The 20,181-nt window shown below is 41.4% G+C and overlaps 2 protein-coding genes across 9 annotated transcripts in view; one reads left to right on the top strand and one right to left on the bottom strand.

Moving 5' to 3' along the window:
• KLHL32 (kelch like family member 32) overlaps positions 1 to 4,990 on the top strand; it is a 139,790-nt gene extending 134,800 nt beyond the window's left edge. For all 7 annotated transcript variants that reach the window (XM_074581078.1, XM_074581081.1, XM_074581079.1 and 4 more), the window contains one exon: positions 1,222 to 4,990. In XM_074581078.1, coding sequence (XP_074437179.1) covers positions 1,222 to 1,383 — 162 coding nt within the window. In that variant the 3' untranslated portion in view covers positions 1,384 to 4,990. The remainder of the gene's footprint in view (positions 1 to 1,221) is intronic.
• A 4,464-nt stretch (positions 4,991 to 9,454) lies between these two features.
• Positions 9,455 to 20,181, bottom strand: part of MMS22L (MMS22 like, DNA repair protein) — a 97,668-nt gene continuing 86,941 nt past the window's right edge. For both annotated transcript variants that reach the window (XM_074581075.1, XM_074581077.1), the window contains 5 exons: positions 17,486 to 17,697; positions 15,236 to 15,402; positions 13,751 to 13,847; positions 12,405 to 12,572; positions 9,455 to 10,124 (listed from right to left, as the gene is read on the bottom strand). In XM_074581075.1, coding sequence (XP_074437176.1) covers positions 10,043 to 10,124; positions 12,405 to 12,572; positions 13,751 to 13,847; positions 15,236 to 15,402; positions 17,486 to 17,697 — 726 coding nt within the window. In that variant the 3' untranslated portion in view covers positions 9,455 to 10,042. The remainder of the gene's footprint in view (positions 10,125 to 12,404; positions 12,573 to 13,750; positions 13,848 to 15,235; positions 15,403 to 17,485; positions 17,698 to 20,181) is intronic.

The following is a 20,181-nucleotide window of genomic DNA, read 5'->3' as shown; positions in this document are numbered from 1 at the left end:
CCTACAGAAACTAGGAATTCTTATCTTTCTGCATCTTTGAGGGAAGCAAATCTGCATGGCAGCCATCGTTTTGTGACCAGCTGGGCAGTTACAGACAGAAACTCTTGTTTACATCTCAGTTTCTGCACTTTTGCTGATAAACAACATTTTCATTTGCTTCCAACTAAGGATTTTAGGATTTAACCTCCAAACTGTCCCATAAGACTAGAAGTTAGACTTAGCATAAGAAGGGAATGTATTAGATGTTGAGCTGCTGACCTCATAACGAATACTTATTAGCATGAGTTTGTAAGGAATAGATCATGCGAGATAAGAAGTTAAAACCATGTTCTGGTCATAGCATAATTTTGTTTTACTAAATTGTTGGATACTGTACCTCACAGTTGTTATTGGAAGAATTCATTCAGAGTGGCTTCATTAGCTGACGTACAGTGCTTCAGGTGGAGTTAACAGCACAACACAAAGGCGGTGGCTGTCCTCCACCAACACGCTTGCTTATAATCAGAAGGTACTTCCCAGTATTGCACCTGGGTTTAAATGCCACTTAGTGGCAAGGGAAAATGATCCTGGGATCTTGCTTTCTTAAATGGAAATTTGTCCGCATCCCCGAACCGGTCGTGAACTGGCAGCCTACCCGTGACCGTCCCCGTGTCAAAGAAGTATAACGAGCGCTTTGGCAGAGCTGTGTGTGCTGCCCCGTCTCAGTTGTTGTCAGCGTGCCTGGCTTTAACCAGTGAAACTAGCCCTTTTATCTGCAGATTCGGCAAATTTGAGGTTGCTCTGTCCTTCGGAAGAAGAAAAAAAAAAAAAAAAATCCACTTTTTCCATATATCTTCGTTTTCTTTAAGTCATTCATTTAGTGGGCCTTTCCAACGTCGATAAGAGCTCCCTTGCTCCCTATATACCACCAAGCTGAAAAATGACTCATGCTCTGTGGCAAGAGTAGCATCTCTGTGCAGAGTTACCCTATTTGCACGGTTGCACGTTCTGCTGCCGGGAAGCAGGAGCCAACGTCGCTGCCTGCTACTGAGCGCCTGAGCCAGGGGAAGATTTGGGTGATAAGGACAGCAATAGATCACCAGATCCATAAATACAGTCTAAAAATGATCTGAGAATTCCTTTCTGTTGGCATTAATACTACATCTATATGGTGTGTGCCAGCAAATTTGTTTCAGCTTTCCTCTGTGATCCCTGAAATGTTTTGTACGCTTTGGCCTGCAGGTGCTGGATGTTAGCAAGGAAGGGAAGGAGGAAGTATTCTACGGGCCTACGCTCCCCTTTGCTTCCAACGGAATAGCAGCATGCTTTCTTCCAGCTCCTTATTTCACGTGCCCCAACCTTCAGACTCTGCAAGTGCCTCACCACAGGATCGGCACAATGTGAGACAAGGAACGTCCGCTTCAAAAAATCAGAAGCAGGGTGTGGGGGGGGAATCAAACCCTGTGTATAGGAGGGTTTCTCGGGATCAGGGAAAAGATCAATCCACGTGAGCTGCTGCTTTACCTTCACACATTTGTCTTAAAGTCGGATCACAACCTATGTGCGGGAAGGAAGCTACAAAAACCGTCTGCAGTTTCTCCCGTCTGCCTCAGATGTAGAAGCATATATGTGAGAGCGTTTGGCATTTCTGCTGGGGACTCCTTGCTGCCTGTCTCTACTTCATTTCCTTATGCAACTTTGTAAGGCGTCGTGAATGCTCTCAGCTCCTCCTGGGCTGCTCTTCTTTGGAGTCTGCACGTTCAGTTGCTCACCAATGGCACTTGCAAAGCTGATAGAAAACTGTGTTTATGTTGACAAAGATGATATAATACTATGGTAATTATGCAACTTACCCAATACCTTTGGCAAAAAAGAATAACAAATGTGTTGACTTCCAATTCCAAACTCCATCGTTTACAGGTTCTCATTTAATAATACTTCATTTGAAATTTAAATACTGCAAAGCAGATTAAAACAAAAATAAAAAACAAACAAGCCCTACAGTATTTGAGGAACAGACAAAAATTCTCTCAGCTGAAAGACAGAGACACCGAAGCCTCGTGGCTAAACCCAAGTCTGAACTGAATGTGTTTGTCTGAGAACCTAAAGATCATTTGGGATGTCATTTACCAAGGTCTATTATCAAATAAATGTTACCTTCTGTCATATGATCAGTTCCTCCTGACAGCTGCAGTCTTTTAATGGTGGAGAGCAGCCTCTTTACTGTATAATTAAAATGTGCCATTTACTTAATATTTTTAATATCCAGTTTGCAAGGGGTCACCACATTTACAATTATCAACGAACAGTCTCATTTTGTCCAACATATGGTCCCACAAATCACTGGTCTCCAGAGGCTAAACAGGTGTAGAACAATGTCAATATTTATTTATTTATTCTTTCAGTTTATATAGTGTGTCTCCATTCCATACTCCAGGCATATGCCAGTTCACAATAAATACTCTAACCTGTTAGATTTTGGCTTTGCTTGGCTACTGCAGCCCCTGTCTCTTATTTCTGTCTTTTATTTACATATCTAACAACAACTTCAATGTTTGTAAATATTAACCAAGCATGTAATTAAATCTCTCTCTATTTATGATTTACGGGGACTCGGCACTTCTCTGCTTTACCTACTGATCTGTTCCCTGCGACCGTGCTGTCTGAGCAGAGCTAGGAGATCCCTGCTGGCGCTCATGCAGATGCCAGGAGCGGAACATGGGGCAGCAATAGCCTGCGCTTGCTGGGCAGGAACAGGTTTGACTTCATCCAGTGAGCGGTTCCCACATCAAATGCATCTTTTCACTTTTAAGGGTCTGGGTAGCGCCACAGGGAGGTTCACAGAGCTGTTTATCACCATCTCCAGCCGGGCAGCGTACTCAAGGAACATCACCTGTCCTTTCCCAGTAATTTTCAGGTTAGAAAGTTTTGTGGTTGGTTGTTTTTTGGGTTTTTTTGCTGAGCTTTCTCACTCTCTCTGCACAGAGCAGAGCTGCAGCTGCACCGCCTTTGCCTGGCACACGAGCTGGAGCGCTAACAATGTCTCCCTCCACACGCAAAGCAAGCCCACATTCAGGCAGTACTTTTCCCTAACTGCCTGGGAGCTGTGTAGGCATCACAATTTTTTCGGTTTGGTTTAATTTTTTGATCTCCTGGAAGTCAAGGCCAGCTCTCCAAACAGGCCATTTACACTTTAAAACCCTGACTGCTGCCCTGCGTGGCCTGGCAAGTGTTCGGAGTTCTACTTACGCCGGACTTGCAGGGACACAAACGTGGCGTGTCTGGTTTTCAAGAGGAGGGTGGCTAAATAATCAAAATGTGTCTGTAGAGATGCTTGGGCCTTTGAGCCTCATGCCGGAGGCACCACACCAGGTGAGTGATCAGCTTTCGCTCGGGGTGCGGAACCGACATACACTTCCTATTTTGCAGGTGGTGGCAGAATTAATTTCTCAGCTTCCGTAAAGCCCGCTGCCCTTCCAGACAATAGCGTAAAGTACGTTTTGGATGTCTCGACTTAGTTTTGAGGCTTTTATTCCTCGGCCTCGTAGCTTACCGCAGCTGTAGCTCTGAAATCATTGCTGAACTGCTCCTTCTGGAGAGCGAGGGATTACGATGGCTCTGGCCGCTATTGAGCGGCAGCGGCAAGCTGCGACACAGGCACCGAGTTTCTGAAGCAGAGGGGGGGGGGGGCAGCTTCCTTATGCCAAGCAGCATGTGCCTCTTGGTTCAAAGACTGAGTGTCTGGCAAGAAAGTTATTTATCATGTTTGTTCTGCTCTTTTGAGGCTTTTACTGTTCTGGTTGTTACCACCAATTGTCTGTACTGGTGAATAGCAGTTTTAAACAGCTGTGCAATTGCATTAAATTAGTTAAGGGTAGCACAGCCACAGAGCCTCAGGACAACACATATGCTCCTATTAGTGTCAGGATTCTGCTCTGGCTCTCAATCATCAGGCTCCGCTTATTACAGAGAAGTCTTTCATGGCAACCTCTTAGCCCTTAAGTTTTTGTGCCCCGCTTTCCCAGCTGGGTCTTTTTGCTGTAGTTGCAGGACCTGCAGGACAGATTGTGGGTGCTTTGCTGCACCTGAAGTCAGAAAATGCCACGTAGCCTTTGCCAGGTGAGCAAAACCCGGTTATTTATTGCCGGGTAAGAAGAGAGACTGGTGTGGATGCCAAGAGTGGGCAGAGCGTGGCTCTGCCAGGAGGAGCAGGGGCTGGGAGAGCGGGGCTGCCTTCACCTGCCGGCAGCAGCGGTGCGGGACTCCTGTCGGCAAGAGCTGCCCAGTGAGCTCAAGCTCCTGCATCAGCATGTCCTCGCTTTGCCGTTTTTTCCATTTAACATCTGAAACTGCCCCCTTTGCAGGCTCCTGTGTGTGAGCTCTTCTAAACTCTGTACCCTTTTTGGCAAACATAAACCCCTGAACCCAACCCTTGTCCCTGCCCAACGTACTGGTTTTGGTCTGTACCTCTGAAATGCAGTTTAGCTTGGTTTTTCCACAGGGCCTCAAAGCTGTCCGTAATAAGGATATTGCCGCACTTGATGGTTCTGTTACTGGGGTCAGATGAGCACAGGGTGGGGGCAGCTGCTGACACACACCAGTCGCTGGGGTCCCCAGCTGGGAGCGTGCAAGGCAATGGCGCAGGTTGCAACCGGTAAGAACTCACTAATGCTTCAGGAAAGAGGGATCCTTACAGGGAATAACGCAGCTGCGGTTACTAACTGTCGAGTTTGGAAGCCCTGAGTTTTGTGCCCTGAATTCCTGAGATTTACAGATTAAAGCTACTTCTATCTGTAACCAAGATCTTGGGCCATAAGGTCTTGAGAGCTGTACTGAAGAGCCTTTGCGCTTTTATGCTTGTCCTGTGATCTCATTTTTGGGCCATTCCTATAAAGATCAATATTTCATTCTTTCCACAGCATACTTCACCTTTGAGTCCTAAGATGTGTTGTCAGCTCTTCTTTAGCTATAAGTAACCACAGCGGCAATCAGCTGCTTTGTGCTTTTGATCAAAAAAAAAAAAAAAAAGACATAATTTCCAGAAGCAGCAGCACCAACAGCCTCTTCTGCCCCTTTGGTCCCTGCAGAGCATTTCACACCCAAGTGCTGACCAAAGAAATACTTGTTATCAGCCAGAGCGTAGCAATTCTGCTTCTGCGCACTGCTGCTTTTGTAATCTTTGCATTTCTAGTCACGGCTTATGTTTTTCTTCTTAACTTAGCTGCTTTCAGGGAAAGTACCCGACTGTCAGGATAACTCAAACTTCTGTAACTCTTTTACTCTTTAAGTTTTGCCTTCCCCGGTTCCCCTCCCCCAAACCTGTACAGACATTTCGTACATCAGTTGCAGAATCATGGAGAAATAGATAATTGAATATTCACACATGCAGAAACAACACAGGCAGAATGTGGAACAACGTGGAAACAAGCGCGAAAAGAGGCGGCATCTGTTTATTGAAAATTAGAATGTAGAATAAATTAAGAGGGCAAGGTTAAGACACTTCATCTGCAGGCAGAGTTTGTAGGGGAGGAAGACTTTGCAGGAAGTTTAGCACATAGACTATATAAAGGGCTTATACAGTTTTATTTTTGCAAAACGGGTTTCCTCCCCCCCCCCCCCCCAAGGACACATTTTTAACGGACAAAAAGTGTCCACATAAAGAATGGTTTTCCAATAGAGATGATTATATATAGCTGTTTCACAGTAATGCCAAAATTAAAATGCTTAAAACGTTAACTCTTACTGGGGGTAGATAAGGCTACGTTGCAACGCTTCAAGTACTGAAGAACAGAGTGAGTATTTTTAGTGATACCCTCAATTTCTGTAAGTAAGTGAATGCTGTGCTAAGTAAGTTTTCCACCAGCGCCCATACAGGTCACGCTGGCACTTTTTAAAAGGAATAACGAATTCAGCAAACTTGCATTTTTAATGCCTGTTTGGGTGACATTCTGCAGGGAGGAGAGTAGATGCGAACTAGTGTTTGAGGGACTAAAAACTGCGGTGAATTTGGTTGTGACGTGGAATTGCTCTGCTGGCATTTCCCGAGGCCTGCAACGACATCCCAAATGTGAATACAGGGTCTGAGTTTAAAGTTCTGTTGTCGTTGTTCTATACATACCTTCGCATTTGGGACATTAAGTCTCCAAAAGGTTTACCGTTTTAGAGCTGCTCAAGTAGACAAAAGCCATATCCTAGTCATTCGTCATAAAACAAGCTCAATTATGCTAGGGCATACCGACACCCCGCATCAGATTTTTTAATCTTCAGCATAATTTTATAAGCATTGCTAACAGATGGGCTGATTACACTGAATGTGAGTTTTAAGTAATAGTTAAAAATGATAAAATATGATTAAGCTGAAAATACCCGTGCATACATAATTTTCAAAAGCTACCGGAAGAAGGAAAAACAGAGCGCAATAAAACCTCTTTTCTGTTTCCTGAGGGAAATACATTCCATTTAGGTGGACAGTCATCGAAAGTTCCTTAAATAACGCTCTAAGTAGTGTACGCTCTTGGCAGCTCCTCTTCTGTGCAATTACAACAGCTATGCAGAACCTTTTTCTTTCCATAGGTCTGCTGCTCTATTCCGGCATAAAAGGCGTCAATTTTTCTATTTCGGAAGCTCTTTTATTGAAACAAGTGCCTTCCCCCCTCTACTTTTTTTTTTTTGTCATTGGAAATGAAAGCAAGGAGTAATTTAAATCACCGTGTTCCTGCTCTTTAATAACGATAACAAATGGGAAATTCTTATAAAATAGAGGGGCAGCTTTGTGGGACTAATGGAACTTGCATGTGAATTTTGAACAGAAGATGTCTCTTTTTTTTTTTTTTTTTTTTTTTTTTTTTTTTTTTTTTCTCCTTCCAGTTATCATTTTAAGGTTAGTAAAGGAAAGCCAAGCCGGACTTCCCTCTGCCTGCCATTGTTCGTGATGCGCAGGACAGCTGTTACATCACAAGGAGGAGAATGGGTCAGAGGTGATGGGTATCCTGCATTCTGGAATGGGGAAAATATAAAAATTAAATACTTTCTATTCAGCCCTCAAGTCTATCTATTGCAAAAAGAAAAGTGCATAGTAGTCCTCTTATACCCTGGAACAGTCCTCTGGCCCATGAGATCAGTGTAGAAAACGCTCCCAAGGCTCACGCCTGCCGTACTTCAAACAGGGCTCCTGCCACCATTATTAGCGTTTCTGAACGAAAGCAGATCTTGGGCATGGACCATGCAACAGGCTTAGGGGAAGAGAAAACTTAGTAAGATTTAATATTTTGTTAAAACTCCATTGACATATGGTGATCCTGTAGTTGGAGTAAGTAATTAATGTTCAAAAATGGCTTAATACCACCAACTTTTCCTATATAGGAGGGAAGCAGGACTAAGCCGAGGTCTGTATGTTGAAGTTTCTCTGAATTTCATTAGGAACTTTAGCTACAACCCTATTTTCAGGATCTTTTCACCCTCAATTATGGGGGTGCAGTAAACGTCCATCCTTGCAAGCAATGCACTCAGCACCCCCCCCCAATTTCAGCTTTGTACAAGCGACCACGGGGATGAATCTTTGGTAGAGGGAGAAGAGGAACGCAAGCTTGGCAGGAGCTGAGTTCCCGTCCTCTGACGGAGGCTGAGGTACCGCTTGCCAGTAGGTCGAAGTGTTGTTTTCAGATCTCCTCTTTACCCGATGTACAGCAAGGCCGTTCCTGTTGTTGTTAAGCAAAGTGAAGAGGCAGACTTTGCACCTCTGTGCAGCTGAACCGCTCCTGTCAGCGGTAGCAACCAGCGTAAAAGCTTTCCGGGATCTCTTGCTCTTTAACCTCCGTGCTATTGTGTAAAGAAACTAGACATCTGTACTGCTTTTCAACCAAACTGTGCATATGTAAAATAATACAGAAAGGTTTAATTTAAATAACATTCTGTGGCCGAAGTGGCCTTTTTACAGACAGCATTTAGTAAGACACAATGCATAATTTCTTTTAGTTCGTGCTGGTTTTCAGTCTTTGCTTTTTCTATATTGTACTTAAAATCTGCACTTTCATCTTTCCTCTTGACTGGTTTTGGGCTGCTCTTTTGGCGTAGACCTGGTCGGTCGGTCGGTCTAGCCGAGCACGCTGCAAGCCTTCATCTCAGTAATGGCAGCAGAACCGTCAGTCACGTCTGCAAATATCCATACCAAATAATCGGCCCAAACCAGACTGCCCGTTTGGCAGTGGTGGATGAATACGCTGCAAAATGCTTTATTTCTGTTCGCATTAACTTTTTGACAGAGAAGAGTGGTAATTTCTAAACTGCTTAAATTAGTTTCTCATGCACCAGGAGCCGCTACGCGTTTACATAAAGCCCTGTTGCGTTTTCAGAAACTTCCAAGCACTAGATAGTATTAAATATGTCTTTAACAACCTACTAAACACATCAGTAAATGTTTTGTTCTAATAGCCGCTCTAGCCTTTAAAAGCCAAAGGCTTTACTGTCCGGAAGTAATACCACAGCCAGACATCCGTTCTGTAATCCGCGGGGGTGGTAGGACTCAAATTTTGAAGACATTTCGATTAATGTCTCTTGGAGAGGTTATTTATTTATTTAATTAATTTAGTTATTTAAAAACGCTTTTTAGAAGCACAACCCTCCTGAGATTAATAAAACTCCTCCCAGGTACAGAAGCTTACAAGAAGCTACAATGCAAGTTCAATGAGTCACTTCCATAATGAAAAGAACCTCCACGTTCTGCGCTATTAAGTAGCCTAAAGAGGCTTTTAGTTACTGCATTATCTGAAGTAACGACAGCCGATTTAGGCAAAAAGATTATCTAGTTCGACTTGATAAGATTACTGTAACGAAAGAGAAGCTGCTCTGAACAAGATTTTAGGGATTTTTTGTGGAGCTATTAGACAGAAAAATAATCTTTCCTTCCCATTAATGTGGTAAAGTTAAAATTTGAATAACTTCGAAAGTAAGGAGCCTGTTCACCAGTGTTGCCGTTAAAGCAACAAAGTCCACTCCCAAAGTCCAGTAAGCAGTTGCAGAAATACAGGTTATTGAGGGAAGTGAAAAATGTGAATACCACAGCCATTAACGCAAGTTTCCTGAGAACTTTAGGAAAAAAAAAAAAAGGTAGAAAAAGTTACAGAGCTAGACCTGTCCTGGAAAGACCCAAAAGATAATCCGTAGCACAGTAAAATATTTGAAAGATCCAACGGTCCAGGCAAACAGGAATAACTACTTAACCTATGATCAAATGGACTAAATTCCCCAAATGGGTATTTTCTTTGGAAGTCTGTCCTCTCTTCTTTTTTCTCACACCATTTACACCTAGTCTAAACTAAACGGATAATTAACAGTGTCATGACTAACAAAAAGAGCGTGGGATCAATGGAAATTATGGGTTAATTTTAAGAATGTAGTACTGAAAAGAACAGGAAATGTGAACCTACCTTTTCTTATATTACCCACAAAGACAACAGAAGAGATTTTACACTGGAATCTGAAAGACTTCAATGTTTCAATAGAGGTGGAAGGTTAAGACAGCTATATACATTTTGTGCAACATTACACAAGCTTAACAAATGACAGCTTAACAAAGGAGAGCTCTATCACACGGGTGCAACTCCTGGTGAATGCACTGCATTCAACAAGTTCAGTACGAGTTTTTTTCCTCATTCTACTAAAATAATAAATTAAAAATTACAAAGTTACGATTTTCTTAAGAACATACTGAATAAGATTTTCAAAAGTACAGCACTGAGAGGGTCAGGTCTTGCTCAATGTGAATGGAGTTGTGAAATTACTTCGATTCTTTGAAATCCTACCTTGTATGTTGCAATACAGGCTCTGCTCCTATAGACATTTTAATGGCATAAATTTGCTGTATCTTTCAGTCGCCGTTCAACAGCGTATTGAGAGTTACTCTTCAGATGCATGACAATATTCAAATACCGCAGAAATTATTTAAAAAATGCTACAAAATTGAGAAATGTATTGCCATTATGAAGAACTTGGCTGGTGTGTCGTAGCGTGTAGGTTTAGGTTATCCACAGCGTCAGAACATTCCAGAGGAACGGATTAATCACTGCTAACCTGTCTCATTTTCCAGTTTTTGTATCTCGTTTTGTCCAGCCTCTGTGAGGTAAGATAAGAGTCTTTTATAGGCTTCTCTGTTGAAAAAAAACCAAAAGAAATGTACCATGTTACTTAAACAATGTCACACATTCTAGGAGTAAAAGCGCATAATTCCCAAGCACATTGTTTACATACCGGGTTATTAAAACACAGTAACTTCCCTTCTTCCCCTTCCCCATCCATTCAAGTGCTTTGTTTACTGTGAATTTTTAGCATCGCCGGGTTGGAAGAAGACTAAGGACTGCATTGTTTACAGCTGGAAACGTAGTGAAGATGCTCAGAAGTCTACTTGCTTAGGAAACTGCTGTGAAATAGAAATCTTCTATTTTAAAACACGGAGTTTCCCAGCCTTAGATGAGATTGGCATTCAGACTTCATCATGTTTGCTATCTCATTTCTGCGTAAGAAATCTCTCTGTGACTCACGCTGCAGCACAGTGATGCGAGCCACCGGCACTAGGGTGCAGACTGGGAGCGACACAGACTTAGACCATCACCCTCAACAAAGGGCAATGACCTTTGTTTTAAAATAGACCTCAAATTCAGAAGGCGACTGTCACTCAAGTGGATTTTCCAGAAGCGTGCGTATGTGTTGACGAGACTTTTCACCTCAAGTTCATTCTAATACTCTCCAACCTAGACAATATAATTATTGGTAAAGTACTGCCTCTGACATTTAGGTCTATTCTAATTATCTATCTTTGTCATGAAAAATTAACTTGAGCAAACAAAACTGCAGTTTTCATACTAGTTCCTTGCAATAACAGCACTGGACATCACCACTATAAGCACCTAATGCAACTTCTGAACTTTGTTTCTTTTATATATATAGGTTTGCACTTTAACGTCTACAGTAATTGGACAGAATATGTTACTATAATGTTATTTAGCGGCCAGGACTGAAGAGAGAAAATCGGTTATTAGTGTTCTTACAATGCAGTGTTCATGGATCATTTTAGACTGCTGGGTAATGGAGCACATTCTAAATACAAATTATTAATACAAAACATCGATGACAGATTAGATAATGTATACATTAAGTGATGGGGCTAAAAAATTTAGCTCTTCGGTAATTTCCAGGTGTATATTTCAGGAAGTTGAAACAACCTGCTTTTTTCATATTTTGTAGGTGAAGGGATGAATTAACAGTGTGAAAAATATGAAAGTTGGCTACAAAATACATTATCAAAAGATTAAAAGCAGGTAGTATGAAAATCCTGTGTATAATGGTAGTTCAGCCTGACCTTGGTTGAATTCCCTTCAATAAAAGCAAATCTAGTTGTTGGTAGCAGATAATACAAAGTGAATAACATAATTACAAATGAGTTAAATATATTTTTTATTAAATGGAGAATCAACACATTTTGACTACCCTTTTTACCATCTCTTGAGTTACATTCTTGCACAACTCTGTCTTTTGGGTGTTTTTTTTTTTTATAGCCCAGGCCCTGGCGACACACACCTCATGCCTTCTTCAGCCCAGGGGATGAGTAGGCTCCTACCCTTTGGGTAGCCCCAGTACGTGCCTTAGTGTGAACAGCGAGGGCAGTTCCTTGCCCAGACCACACGAGGGTCAGGGCCCAGCCTTCCAGTGAGCAGAACTAACAGGAGGAGCCCTTTTGGCTCGGGTGCCACCCTGGGCAGAGCCTCCTGAGTCTTCAGTGCTGCATCTGCACCCAGAGACACCAGCATCTGTGCGGAGCTGCTCGCCTCATGGGCCATCTCCTCCTAACACTAGAGGGATTCACAAGTCAAATATTTCTGACCTAACTTCTTGAAGGGTAAACGGAGGAAGCGCGAGTCTGCTGTGCCTACGGGAGAGAGGAGGCCAGCCTTTTCCAGATGCCCACAACCGTCCTGTGTTTATATTATGAGACAACTCTTGAAATTAAGCGCTACAGCTAGTTCTTTTCCAAGCATCTCAGATCATACCCAATTATACCGTAATTTTACATACGACCCATAAAGTCCTCTAAAAGAGGGACTGACAGGAAAATTCTTTGGGGCAGGAATTCTTCTTTATTCTGTTTTGCAATGTACAGTGTAGTGAGCAGAGGCCACTCGGCTCAGCATAAATTCTACAGCAGTCTGTAAGACCGTAGTGTCAAAACATCTCTGAAAATATTTAGCAGATATAGACGGCTTAAAACCATGAAAGGCCTGAGCGAAGGGAGATTTCTGGCTGAACACACTTAAACTAACTCATTTTTGAGTATCTGTGCTGCTGTCTAACATTGCTTTCTTTCAAGAGAATAAACCTCTACTGCATACTGTCAAAAACCAATATTAAATTAAAAAAAAAAAAAAAAATCAAACCTCTGTGCGGCATTTCTTCCAAGGCCTTGTTTGTGCTCCGAATCCTTCAGAGACTGTGTGATTGTGGGAATCAGGCTGGTAACTAACGTCGGATCCAAGACCGCCACTGTTTCTAGGATGCTGAAAACCCGGTGATCGTACACTGCAGTATAGTCCTGGATAAACTGCCTGAGGGGGACACACAGGCATTTAATGCAAGGTCAAAACTAGATGCGCAGAACGTGCCAACAACAGCTGAAGAGTCTAATCAGAACAAGCAATCTGGCTGCGTGGCAATTTTCATATTGTTGCACAGAAACACTCTACACAGAATACTTTCTTTAAACGAAGCCACGCTTTTGGAGGCTGATGCTAAAAATCCCACACGTTTCTTTTCGAGCAAATTGTCAGATTCTGCTGCTGTTTCACCAGGGCTGACCTGTTCCAGAGCACTTGACTTTGTAACGTGTCTGAATGCAAAACTACAACAGGAATTTGTTATTTAATAAAAAAATAATAAATAATAATAAAAAAAAATCAGCAAAACAAGGGATCTAGATTCAAGTCTGCAGAAATGATGTTGGCATTTTGTATAAATCTCCACTGGATCTTAAGCAGGGCAGACCACTGGACGGAAGCACAGCCGTTTGTCTTCCTGAGGGTTTGAGGTCTTTAAAGATGAGAGATTACATTCGAATCAGAAGTAACACCCTCGGGATGACACATCCCGTGAACGTGATGGATCGTGTACGGACCGGCACTGCCCACAGACGTCCACTCTTATTTCAGTGGGTCTCTCCGGAGCTTTCGTCTAGACACCACCCGGTACAGCACCAGGGCTTAGGGGTGCAAAATGTCTCCGGGTCTCAGCTCATGCAGTTCTTCTACTGGATTCATTTTGCAGAGCTATGGAATAAGTATAATTTACTTGATAATAATCTATTACTTATTTGTTACAAAATCCAATTGATTTAAAAAAAAAAAAAGATAAGCTTATTATATATGAGGATTTGATCTCTATTTTATGCACTTCAAATTAGGCATGCACATCTTTCACAGCACCTAACGCTGAAAGCCACCATCCCTGAGGAGTTCTTCCCATTGCAGCAGCAACACACCTCTCTATTAAATACCTTTAAAACGGTACCTAATCCCTCAGAAAGCAGGTACGTTTCTCTCTCCTACTTTTTTTCTCTGGCTTTTTGGCCAAGCTATGTTTAAAATCAGTGCCAAAAATACCGTTATTTAAATACCATAAACAAGTGACAATGCAGTATGTTAAGGATAATTAGTTATTTTCAAAAAACATGTTTGCTGTCAATTGGCTTGCGGTAGCTTCACTGCCAATTGGCATATTTTCTGGTTACCTAAATACAGAAGTCAGCTGGGTGGCACGTTCTCCTCCTGACCCTACTTGGCAGCCTTCTACCACGTACTGTAGAATGTCTGTAGATATTTTTTTAACTGTAAAAGAAAAATCACAAGATTCACACAGAGCTCTTGAACTGACCATCTGGAGAATGTCTTTCATGAAGACTACAATTTTTAAATGAGAAAAGAAAAAGGGTTTATCTTACTTTGATGCAAGGGAAATGACTGTGAGAGCAGTTAGTTAGATTGCCTATAAAGAACAGAATGAACCACAGATTTATGCAAAAGTCTTATTTTCACCACCATTATCCTTTAAACATACAGATTTTTAAGTACGCTATGGTCTCTTAAAGCAGAGACACACACACTTAGTGGAAATAGAGATTTTATTTAAATTTCAGTTCTGTTTATTTAATCATTCCTATTTGAATTAAAGAAAAGCAGTCATGGCATTATATCCTGCCCAAAGCTATATAGATCTGCTCCTTGTTTTCAGTGGTGGGTATTGTTCTGGAAGCCACCCTACGTCTTTTTTTAAGGGGGAAAAAACCAACCCTCCACAAAACCCCACTGTTTCTAATTTTTTCCAAATCAATACTCAAGTTGCAAGATGCAGGTCTTCCTTTATGACTGTGGAACTGGGCTGCCAAGGACTTTTCTACAAGGGTGTGATGGAGCCCTGTCTAGCTGGTGGCTACAGCGGCACACTGCAAAGTAGGTCCTTTAGGTACTTTCAGCTTCAGGCTGAAATGACTGTGATGGCAAAAGGGGGAAGAAAGGTGTGTGATGATTCAGCTAATTTCCCAAGCCTATCTTGTCCTGGAAACTTTTACAGGCCAGAATCAAAAAAGTACTTCACTAGACAAAATTCCCAGGAGAAGTCAAGAGGTGAATCCCCATTTTGCTTAATGCCTCTACTGGCAGCAAGAAGTGGAAATTTTGAGCTTAGGCACACACGCACATTCATTATGCAACTGTGGGGTGAACAGAGAGCTTCATTTTTTAAGAAGCTAAAAATAAAGAAGCTCTCACTACCAAACAAAGCATGCTAAAAGAAGAAAGAAGACTCAAAGATGCCTTCAGAGAGCAATATGCTACTTTTAATCCATTTATAATGCCTCCATGGGGAGAACATACGCTAGTCTTATTTAGTCTCAAACCTTTAGGTGCAAGAAAATTTCCACAGTTACCAAGCCTGGGAGAAATGAGATGGGAAGGATGGGGAGAAAGAAAATGCTTTTCAGATTCCTGAGAAACCGATCATTAGTTCATGAGAGAGCAAAAGAAGGCAGGATTTCTCCGTCTCATGGAAACAGAAGTCTCAGACCAGTTAATGACAAAAGAAAGCTTGTCCAGATTATCCAGCCAAAGTATCTCATTCAACTCATCTGAGAGTCTTAAATATTGAGATGAAAGATGCTCAGCAGTACAAAAATCTTACAGGTGTGCAGAAATGTATTTAAAGCAAAGAAGCAGCTCACCTTGCAGCTCGTTAACCAACACCATGCATTTCAACACGGCCGGGAGAACGAAGTCAATGTCACATAGTTCAGTGCTCTGGGTTCTCTGAAGTACGTCAAGAACGAAAGCGAGAACGGAGGCCAAGCGAGGAGGTGGAGCGTTACCTTTGAACTGCATGTAGTTTTCACTGGGAAGACAAAGCAAACCAAAGCAGAGTCGATAATTTGTGGGTTTTTCCCATTCAATGCAAGCACTGTACACCTTAAAATAACTTTGTGATATTTCAGCAGGAGGCCTATTACCTAGATTTCTCTCTTTATCTAGGCTCAACTAATGGCTTCTATTTGTCTTGGTCTCAAGAAAAGACTCCCAATTTATCAGAGGACAGTGATGCCTTCTGACTCTTCTGTTGAGAGGGAAGTGAGGAATAACAGCTTTCATAATTATAGTTAAAAAGCCAAGTGAGACCATAAAAGTTAAAATACAAAGGCAGCTTCACAAAATAACTGAATAAAGGGAGAAGTCCAGATTCTAAGACCCTAAAACAACATCCAAAACACAACTGTTGTTCAATTCCTTTATTTAGCTTTATGTGCTTTCGTCAACTCACAATCCAACTTGCGATATGATAACGGCTCTGCTGTGATACCGGTACTGTTGTTTTATTTTTGTCAACAGTATGTTGTAACGGGACAGCCAAAGTCTGCTTTTGCTCCGTCAGAATTAACATCATCATCTCCAGTATAAAATTTGTCACATAGATAAAAGTTGACCTGTCAATCTGCAACAAGAGCAAATTTTGGCATCACGCCCATTGAGCGTTCCAATCTGAACGGCTTGATTTGTTATTTTTCCACAAAAGGATACAAGAATCAGGACTACTGTTGGTTTGACATTACAAATTACTTTACTGAAGTTTGAAGACAATAAATTTAAATTGAAGCATTCAGGAGAAGGGTGCAGGTAAAAAGAAAGCGCAGCATTTATTCATCAATCAGTTAGCAAAAGCGCTCCCAGAACCTTCAAAATAACTTTTTAGACGTTTAATATTAGGTACCATCAGCTACCCAAACGAGGCATGCACGTTTACTGAGCAATGCATCATTAAATCCACTATCCTTGTTGAAAACTTACCACGGCCTGTTTCTACAACGTTGAAATGAAACCTGACTTTCAGAGATCTGAGCATTTCATTGCACAGCTTCAAAGCACTGGTATAACTTGGTAAATGAAAGTTGTAATACTTAACTTCTATGTTTCTTGTATCATGGGATCTTACTCACTTTAATATTAGCAACTCCGAAATCTTCTATCCCATTAATTTACTATGAAAATTTCACACTAATTTTTTTCAGGGGTGCTCTTCCACTAAAACTGTTCCCTGACCTGGATAATAGACCCCTGACCATGTGGTTCAGCTTCCTCTGCGCAGCAGCAAGAGATTCAGTAGCTTTCACACTACTGAACAGCTGACGAACTAGCAAACTCTATACGTATTTATCTATAGACCTAAGTGACTGCCTCCTGACCACCCAACAGTTTGCAAATCAGCCTGCTGCTCACTTCTAAGGAACATTTCATGTCTTACGAATCACCGAGTGCCTTGCACTTTCAGAACTTACTTTCCACTATCCATCTTAAAATTCACACGTGCGCGCGCACATTCACAAATAACTTTAGTAAGATGACGAAGTTTGAGCATTTATAAGTTAAAAACATGTCAGAACTAAGATTGTGAAATCTTAATTCACTCCCTTAGGCGTGACTTACAGGATTGCCTATCATATTTATCTAAGATCAACACTAAAATTCTCTTAATCAACATGCATACACACTCTTTAACACAGAAAAATACAATACCCTGACATTTATAACAAGCGCAATGAGGCCTCCCGTGTACAGGTAACTGTGGCAACTATAAGCGGCACTACGACTCTGTGACCCTAAACACAGCCTGAGACGCAAATATACGATGCTGTATATTGGAGTGCAATTTTTCTAGAAAAACACTTGCTTTTCATGCAGCCTCCTATGATATTTTATAGTCTAGGACCTCCATCCTCAGTGACTCTCACTAGTCTTCCCAGTTTTACTCTCCTGCTCTATACACATTGCCCTTCCTCTGTTCCCTGCCCAGCAACTCACAGGCTCTTCCCACAGCCAAACTATCAGTTACTGAGAAGAAAACAGGGGCATTCCCTTTCTCATTAGCTATTTTTGAAATCTGAATAAGTGGTGGTTTGGGTTTTTTTTACGTTGCTGGTCCTTACTTTATGACATGCAGAGTGGTCTTCCGTAGCCGTAGCATCTGGGAGGCTGTAATGGAAGTGCATAAAGCAGTCAGCATAGGATGCTGTCCCGCTCCAAGCGCAGTCGGAGAAGAAGGGAGAAATCGTCCAAAATACTGTTGAATAATGCTCCCAAGCAGTTGATTTAAATAAGCACCCTGTGTTTGGGACTGACAACATATAAAGGACAGGCCCTGTAGAAGAAAATTTTAAAAAGTGAGAAACTGAATAAATTTTTAACAATACTTTTGAATAAATCTTAAACAACTGTAGGCTAAATACTTGCTACACGCTGTGTAAACTGCTGCACAAAGAATAACTACTGCATGACAAACAAGCATCAGTAATTTGCTGCAGATATGATGGTCTATAAATGAAGACAGAGCCAGAGCAAGGCTTGCAAAGCAGAGAAAATCTTTTGCTAGACTAATTAATATATTGGAAGATAAGCTTTGGGACACGAAAGCTCCCCTTCAAATTTGAAATAAAACCTTGGCATTTCAAACCTGAGAAGTGTTTCTGTGCCCAAGAGCTCCTCATTTCTTTTTCAACTCTGTACGTGGTCTAACAAAGCATACTAGTCAGGTACGACTTCTGAAGAGAGAGAGAATACCGCATCTGTTTGTACAGCAATGGGTGAAATTTTTGTACAACCGACATAGCAGAAAGATGAGCACTTAGAATTGTGGTCTGACAAGAAGCATTTTGCTCACAGTGTGAACAAATTAGGGCAAATTACGCACCCTTTATAAGGGATTTAGAGGGTTTTTTTTACAATCTGCTTAAGATAAGGCTAAAACTGCTGTGATTTATCCAATATAAGCTATATTGATCCAGAGAAAAATCTATAATGAAAGTACTTGCCCAGAAAGTGTCTATCTGCACACTACCCATAGTTATACAACATACACAGGGTACGTCTCTGAAGAAAGAGTATTCTTCTTACTGGTACGAGTTGCTGTGAGAGAAAGTTAAGAGTTTCCTTCCCCTTCCTTTGATTACTGAAAGGTAGAAGAACAAATCACTAAAAAACCAAAAAAACCTCCAGTGATCTCCTATCACAAGGGTCACAGCCAGCACACAAACAGAAGCCTCTTGAGAAATCCCAGTTTTCACAATAGTTTTGTCCAACAAGAATAATGGCATAAAAGAAGTTCAAGCACAGAGTTCCCTAGACAGCAACTACCAACAGTACTTCAAACTTCCACTAGCATTGCAATCCAGACTCCAGTTTTGGTAGGACGAGTATCTGCCCGAATATTGATGGTCGCTGAGGTAAGCTAATACATGAATGAAAGGTTCAAGACAAGCTGCTTTTGTTCCCCAGCTACTGACACAGAGTACTTCTGTTGCTTTTCACATCGCAGTCCCTCCCCCAAAAGATTTTCATCTATACCTGGTCTGTGCGAACATGACAGAACAATTCCTTCAGGAAAAAAAAGCAGGCTGAGGCATAGCTGAGGGTCTTCTTGGCACTGTCTTGAAAGGGGGACTTCCCACTTTTGGTTCCACAGTAAACGAATGCAAGAAACGTGAGATTTCAGGAAATGAGGTGCTTCAGGACCTGCCTGAAGACCTGCTGTAGGTGGCCCTCTTGAACACAGACACGTTTGGTTAGGGTTTAACTTCCCATACTTCTAGAGCTCCTTGGTAATCTTGGTAAGTCCCAATGAGAAAAACCACGCTTCCTGAACCGGGGCTTTGATAAACGGTTCAGATTCTCTCCTCCTTTTGTGCACATACAGCAAAATTTTGTAGGAAAGAGCAGCTGCTGCTATATCAGAATTCTTAAAAAACACCGCTTGGCAAGTAGCAGACTCGGAGAGGCTGTTACAGATGACAGATTATTTAGTATGCAAGCTTGACTGTGTGGTGTTTTCAATAAGATGTTGCAGCAGGCATAAAGAAGAGTTGTCTGTGATTTCTGTACTGCAGCTCTTACAAAAAGACAGAAAATATTCCATAATCCCCAAATCGGAGCTGGCACTCACTGAAAAAAAAACCCAAACCTGGGAGAAAGTGTATTAATCTATCTGATAAAAGGGACACAAAGAACATCACAACCTTACAGAGGACACCTGCAGGAATACATGAGAAACATAACACCTGTGAAGTACTAACAATAATTACTAAAATGAGACAGTTCTTCAAACTGAGGATTCGCAAATGCTACATAGTATCAAGAAAAGACAGAAAAAAATCAATCATTATTAAATAGTAAGAGTTACCGTTTTTAAGAAATGATCTTAAAGATACTTAATAGGTGCGATAAAAAGCAAAAAATATTAGAATTTAGATATCTGAAGGAACACTGACTAATTTTTGCAGACATTCTAATAGTTTCATTCAAAGATGGATCAACAAACCTAGCCTGATCACTCGTAAAAGCATTTTCATTTTTCGAGTTGAAGTAAACTGATTCTAATTTTCTGGGATGTGGGATGGAGAGAGATGTAATCTGGAAAAGATGGAAAGGAATAAGTAAAACAAAATCCTGTCAAGAGCATTACTGAAAGATACTCTTCTTGACTAGAGAGGAAAAAAAGGACATATGTTAACTAGTGATTTTTTTCCTTTAGGTATTTGATGAGGATAGAGAGAGCTCTTGGAACCCTGTAATGAGAGCTGTTAACTTAAGAAGCAATTATAAAACACAGAAAACCCCTTTTTTGTGTAAC

The sequence above is a fragment of the Larus michahellis genome, chromosome 3, assembly GCF_964199755.1.
Source record: "Larus michahellis chromosome 3, bLarMic1.1, whole genome shotgun sequence".
NCBI classification, from domain to species: domain Eukaryota; kingdom Metazoa; phylum Chordata; class Aves; order Charadriiformes; family Laridae; genus Larus; species Larus michahellis.
Note: the sequence above shows the minus strand (reverse complement) of the source record. Positions and strands in the feature narration are given on the sequence as shown.